The sequence below is a fragment of the Thermoascus crustaceus genome, assembly GCF_041956765.1.
Source record: "Thermoascus crustaceus strain CBS 181.67 unplaced genomic scaffold VTN00scaffold_1, whole genome shotgun sequence".
NCBI lineage: Eukaryota > Fungi > Ascomycota > Eurotiomycetes > Eurotiales > Thermoascaceae > Thermoascus > Thermoascus crustaceus.
The window spans coordinates 4,174,593-4,180,592 of record NW_027192527.1 but is presented as its reverse complement, the minus strand read 5'-3'; the positions used below and the strand labels follow the sequence as shown (position 1 = coordinate 4,180,592).

At 55.3% G+C, this 6,000-nt stretch overlaps 3 protein-coding genes across 3 annotated transcripts; 1 reads left to right on the top strand and 2 right to left on the bottom strand.

The window, feature by feature from the left end:
• Nucleotides 1-55: 55 nt before the first annotated feature.
• On the bottom strand, nt 56-1,828 carry VTN00DRAFT_1494 (uncharacterized protein; the record flags this gene model as incomplete). The annotated part of the gene is made up of 8 exons (XM_069427607.1): nt 56-223; nt 276-461; nt 516-729; nt 782-948; nt 1,000-1,278; nt 1,333-1,357; nt 1,428-1,509; nt 1,609-1,828. The coding sequence occupies 8 exons, from the start codon at nt 1,826-1,828 to the stop codon at nt 56-58; spliced, it is 1,341 nt and encodes a 446-aa protein (XP_069292196.1).
• Nucleotides 1,829-1,909: 81 nt separating this feature from the next.
• On the top strand, nt 1,910-3,154 carry VTN00DRAFT_1493 (ribosomal P1 domain-containing protein; the record flags this gene model as incomplete). Its single annotated transcript, XM_069427606.1, has 4 exons — nt 1,910-1,913; nt 2,152-2,360; nt 2,499-2,576; nt 2,645-3,154. 4 exons carry the CDS (start codon nt 1,910-1,912, stop codon nt 3,152-3,154), a joined length of 801 nt encoding a protein of 266 aa, XP_069292195.1.
• Nucleotides 3,155-3,487: 333 nt separating this feature from the next.
• Nucleotides 3,488-4,780, bottom strand: VTN00DRAFT_1492 (uncharacterized protein; the record flags this gene model as incomplete). Its single annotated transcript, XM_069427605.1, has 5 exons — nt 3,488-3,643; nt 3,714-3,772; nt 3,839-3,888; nt 3,955-4,547; nt 4,658-4,780. 5 exons carry the CDS (start codon nt 4,778-4,780, stop codon nt 3,488-3,490), a joined length of 981 nt encoding a protein of 326 aa, XP_069292194.1.
• Between the last annotated feature and the right edge of the window lie 1,220 nt (nt 4,781-6,000).

Genomic DNA, 6,000 nt, shown 5'->3' with positions numbered 1-6,000 from the left:
GAGAGAGAGAGAGAGAGAGAGAGAGAGAGAGAGGGAGGGACTGGCAGACCGCTGGTCAACCCTCGGTCCCGTTCTCTTTCTCCTCTTCCACGACCGCGGCCCGCAGCTCGTAGACCAGGTCGTAGCATTCCGCCAGCAGCCCGTTGACGCTGCCCTGGCCCTCAGGGATGTCATTGCCCACGTAGAACTTGCCGTCGACGCGCATGTTGTCGATCGAGTTGAGCTGCGGCAGTCAGTCTTCTGCTCTACAACTCAAGCGGGAATATCAGACCCACCTTCATGCTGTACGGATAAAGCTCTCGAGAGTTGGACACTCCTCCCGACTCCCTGACTTCAATCAGACACCGCCGCAGCGTCTGCAGCTGGTTGTAGATCGGCAGCAGCGCTTCCGACACCGGCTCCGACGAGATGAGCAGCGCGTAGATGTACGCATAGCTTCGCCGGATGAGGTAGAGCAGTGTCTGCAAAGTCAGCAGGAAAGCATCAGAACAGGTAAAGAAATGCTGCCGACTTACCCGCTGTGCATGCAGATCAGCCGGCTGCCCAGTCGCATCGACAAAGTTGCCATCTACCCGGGCCTCGTCGATGCGGTCGAGCTTCCGCTGGTACTGGAACAGATCGGTCTCGCGCAGGGACCACGCCTGCGTCACGGAGAGCCGCTCGAGCTGGTTGCGGATTTCCACCAGGCGCTCGTAGGGCTCCCGGAACCGCTCGTCGATCCTGCCTTCGCTGCTGGCAGTCAGCAAGTGACCCTCCCAAACCTTAAGGGTCCAAAGCATACCGCTCAAGAACCAGCTCCGACCACTTCCAACACCGCTCCAACAGACCCTTGACAATGTCCTGGCCCTGCAGGGGCGTGCCATCGGGAGCGACAAAGTTGCCGTCCTTCATGGTCTCCTTGATCTTGTTCAATTGCTCCCGGAAGCCGTGGACTTCGGATGGAGAGAACTGCGGATTGATCAGCGTCCGCGCGCGACACAACTGAACGGACTGTCGCACCTTCGAACGGGTATTGGCGGCCGACAGAGACCGCAGGATGGACACCAGGGTCTCGTGCGTCGGCGCCAGCAAGGGATCCAGCAGCTCTAGCCCGTTCTGCAACCTGTCCAGCAAGTTCTGGCACTGCTCGATGCGGCTCTCCAGGAGCGTGATCAGGGCGGGGGAGTAGGCCTCGCGACAGCGGTCGAGAGTCTGGCGCATGCCGGCGAGGGTCTTGGTGATGGAGTCGAGGTCTTTGGCGCTGTAGAAGCCGGCTTCCTCGAGATGGTCGAGCAGGCGCTGGACGGGTCAGCACTGGTAGATCTCAGGGGGCAGGTCGCAGCAGGATGATACCTGGACGGTGGTCGCCAATGAGTACCTAGGTTCAATTCAGTCAGTTCAATTCGTCCGTATGGTTTTTTTCGCAATGCGACAGGAGGAACACCTACACCGCGGGGGCCTCATTGTTCCGGCCGACGGTCAGGAAGAGCAGGGAGATGAGCTGGAAGCAATCGTCGAGCACGTAGTCCACTGGAAGCAAGAACACACAGAACGAGTCAGTCAGAAGCTCAATCGATCGTCTGCCAGCAAAAAAAAAGCATGCAACGCGCAGGCCCACTCGGTGCTAACGTCGGTTGTGAACGAGACGGCGGTCCTGGTCTTTGCGGACGGCGTTGAGCGCCTCGACTTGCTCAATGACCTGCTCGTAGAGCGGCAGGACATCACGGGACTTGATGTAGGTGGACTTGTCCTGCTTGAGCAGCAGGAGAGCGTCACGGGTGCGGAGGAGGCGTTCGAGGATGGGCTGCTCTTGCGGATCGAGCGGCACGGGGACGGCGGGGGACTCCATGGCGGGGATCAATGCATGGGCAAGTAGAAAGAGAGGCGGTCGGGAAGCGAGTAGACAGAGAGAATACGGCAGGGAGAGTCAATGGGTATCGAAGAGCGATGGGAAGGACGAAGAGGGATGGAGTCGAGATGGGGCCGATGGAGATGGGGAGACGGAGGGAGACGAGGGGAGCGCATGATCGGCTATGATGGCATCTCTGTCTTTGTTCGCTCTCTAGTACTACTAGAGGCCTGCCTAAGGCAAGCTGATCGTTCTGGCATCCGCGCTAACCCTTCCCGGCTCGCACGGGCCACGGCTAAGCGAGGGCTTTTCCGCACCCACAGAGTCTCTCGACTGCGGATGTGAACGACTCCGTCGACCGATCCTGCCTGACTCTCCGTCCAAATATCCTCGAGCTCGTCTTCTTCTCTCTCCCTCACCACCCTCGAGACTACGTCCTTCAGTCCGCCTCCCGACCGTCACAATGTCTCACGCCGAGCTCGCTTGCTCCTACGCGGCCCTCATCCTCGCCGATGACGGCGTCGAGGTCACCGTACGTCTTTTCCCTGTCCCACTATAAAATATCCAAGTCGATTGCGATGAACCCCGTGATCGCGGGGTTCAGGAGAAAAAAAAAAGAAAGAAGAGAAAAAGGAAAAGAAAGCGTCGCTAACATTCATTCTACAAACAGGCCGACAAGCTCCAGACCATCCTGAAGTCCGCCAACGTCCAGGACGTCGAGCCCATCTGGACCCAGCTCTTCGCCAAGGTATTTCCGCACACATGTCAAACGGGTTTTTTTGTGTCTACCAGGACAGCGCTGATGAACGACCCCAGGCTCTCGAGGGCAAGGACATCAAGGACATGCTGACCAACGTCGGCGCTGGCGGTGGTGCCGCTGCTGCCCCCGTCGCTGGCGGTGCCGCTGCCGCTGAGGCTGCTCCCGCCGCCGCTGAGGAGGAGAAGAAGAAGGAAGAGGGTGCGTTTGATGCGATTTTCCGTGCGGGTTGTGTTCGGATGCTAACGTCCTGCAGAGAAGGAGGAGTCGGACGAGGACATGGGCTTCGGTCTCTTCGACTAAACGCCTTCTTCCCCTTCCTTTTCCTTTTGTTCCGTTTCCTCGTTTTTCTTCTGTACCCGTTACCCGCGGACGATTTCCAAAAATTGGAGAAGAAAACAAAAAAAATCAAGGCAGGGAGATCAGATGGACGCTGGGCGCTGTGCGCATGCTGGCATCATGGCGGAAGCAAGAAGAAAAAAATGTGTCAGTGGTTGGACGTCTGGGGAGACGAATCCCCCGTTGGGATGTGTATCTCTCTGTCTGTTCCTTGCGTGCTAGCTAGCTAGGTGCCCAGATCTCATGTCATGTCTGTCATGCGACCATGAAAACCACCTTTCTCCGCTGCATCTGCGTTCTGTCGTAGATCCTCGAGACATGTCCATTTCCCGTACAGATATGCATATATACATGTACATGTACATGGAACACCGCACAAACGCCAGATCCCCCACCTCTATGAGGAGAACAAACACGCTCAAGGAGGGGAAGAAGTGAGCCCCGCCGCCATGATCTTCCTGATCCCATGATATGATACAGCCCATTCAGTCAAAAGGATGACACCCAATATACCCCCCAGCAAGACATCACAGATTTTACACAGAACATGAGTTGCGGCGAAGTTAGACCGTTGCGGCGGCCCCACTCCGCTTTCTATCCCCGGAGTAGATGCGGAACTGCGCAAAGATGGTCACGTCCTCCGCCATTGTGCCCAGGGAGCCGATCAGCCATGGCAGGTTCGTCAGCACGTAGTCCCGCTCCGTTGAGTGGAACAGGATCTGGACGCCATAGCGGTCAGCGGCAGCCCTCGACGGGGAAGATCGGAGAGATGTAGATTTGAAAACTTACCCCTGCACCGTAGGTAAGGTTACCCGTCAGAGACAGGATGAAGAAGAGCAAGGACAACCCTGGATGTCTGTCAGTATCAGCCCGTCCACATCGGACTCGAGCGCTCAGAGAGAGAAGTCACATACCTTCGCATGATTTCTCGCGATAGTTCTTGTATATCTGCGGCAGACGCGCGCTGCCACCGTCTCAGTATTTCTTCCCCGTAATATTAGAATACACGATCAACGAGAACAAGGCTCACCTCAGATAGCACGCTGCGCTGAAATACCCCATCGCCTGCGCTCCAGCCGCCTTGTTTGTTCCACCCCCATGGCCCCGTGGAGCGGGCGTCCACATCCCCATCTGCCAGGCAATCAGCCACCCCACCGCCCCGATCGCGCAGATGGACAGCACGTTCAGCAGGTTCTTCACCCACGCGCGGCGGCCTAACTCGCCCTCCTCAACGATCTTAGCTATTGAGTCCTCCGCCTGGCTGGCGCGCTGGTGCTGGCCATCTCTCTGCGACGCGAACGAACGTCGCCGCGACCCGTTCACGGCGTCGTTACCGTTCGTCTGCCGTCCGAGTAGAGGGGTGGTGGGGTCGGGGGTCTCAGTTGCAGTCGAGGAGCGTCGTCGCTGGCGACGAGCATTGCGAAGGTTGTAATAGATGCATTGAGAGATGAGCACGCCGTCCGCGATGCAGTAGTAGACCGCGATGGCGACGACGACAGGGACGAGCCTGGCCCAGGCGGCCCCGATCAAGTTGGTCACGTCACCGAGGAACCAGACAAACAGGAAGGCGAGGGAGATGGCTTCTGCGCTGCCGTTGCGGTAGTTCTCGATGACCTGAGGGACCTGTACGGGATTCGTTAGCATTATCTCTCGTCTTCTCCCATGGGATGGGATGGGCCTGTCTATGCTCCCGCATGATAGTATGAATGTATTGCACTGTGCTGTATACCTACCAACAAAAATATCCAACAAGCCAACGACATGGAGCCAAAAAGGCCCGATGCAGCTTCGCGAAAGGTCAGAGACGCAGGCTCAGCTGCGCCAGGCCCGGCGTGGTGGTCCAGCAGAGTATCCATGGTAAGCTCGTCTGATGCGATAACAGCTGGGGATACGGTGACGTCGATGAACAGATTCAAGAGACTGAATCCCCCTCCAAGGGAGCGACCGACGTCAATTGCAATAGGAGGGCTCAGGACACATGAGAACGGAAAGATACTCGCACATCACAGATCCTGCAGAGGTGTAAAAAGAGCTCGTGTAGGCACCGCGGAGAGAAAAAAGAGAAAAAAGAACAACGGCGGTCAAGCCTATCGCCGCATCCCGCCGTTACATCGACAAAGATCACGTGATGTTTCTTGACCTATGTACATTACTCGGTGAGCATCTCCGGATACAGAGGTGCACAGTATTAGGTACCGACTCATCAGAATCCGATATATTATGATCGGTTAATCAGATATTCAGAGAGTCCATATTGGCTGGGAATACCAATGTGGTGTTAGGCACATGCAAGCACTGCACCTAATATTGCCTTTTCCGAGCCGTGGTCCGACCGTCTCGGGGAGCCCAGGGCAAGGGAACCTCTGTGCAGGACAATGGATTAAGGAAATAGTAGTATCACGAGTACCGTGGACAAAATTAGTAGAAGTCTACAACAGTCGCTAGTAGGAAACAAGAGGCATCATGGATAGAACTTGCACTTAGTACCTACACCACAGACTACTTCCTATTTAGTGCGTCCTTATCAAGACCTCATGATAAGATAAGAGCATACAGCGCGGATATCTAAGCCAAACGACAAGAACAAAAACATTTCTAGGAATTATGAAAACAAATATCTCGCTCATTCATAAACACAAAAATAGAACAGGTATAAATATTCCGAATCAGGCCCAGTCATCATAATCCGACATCCACTTGTTGCCCATCCAGTCCCATTTCTCCAGCTGAAACGCCCGTCCTGGTGCATACTTATGGACCGTGCTCCCGATGCACTGTACTGTACTGTACGGAGTACATCCATGCATCCATGCATGCGTAGCGCCATCCTCCCACTTTTGAACATGCAGGGGTATCTCCGCTGCTACGAATCAGAGACGCATCATAAATCACCAATTAGTGTCCAACATTAAGTAGGTACCTAGGTAGGTATTCTTTTCAAGATGTCCCTCGAGGACGAATCGTACTATGCAATTATATATATTATGCAACACGGCCTACGCATCAAATCAACCAAACCAACAATAACTCAGAACTTTCCCCTTCTCTTAAAGCACACATATCTCAGCTCTATCTT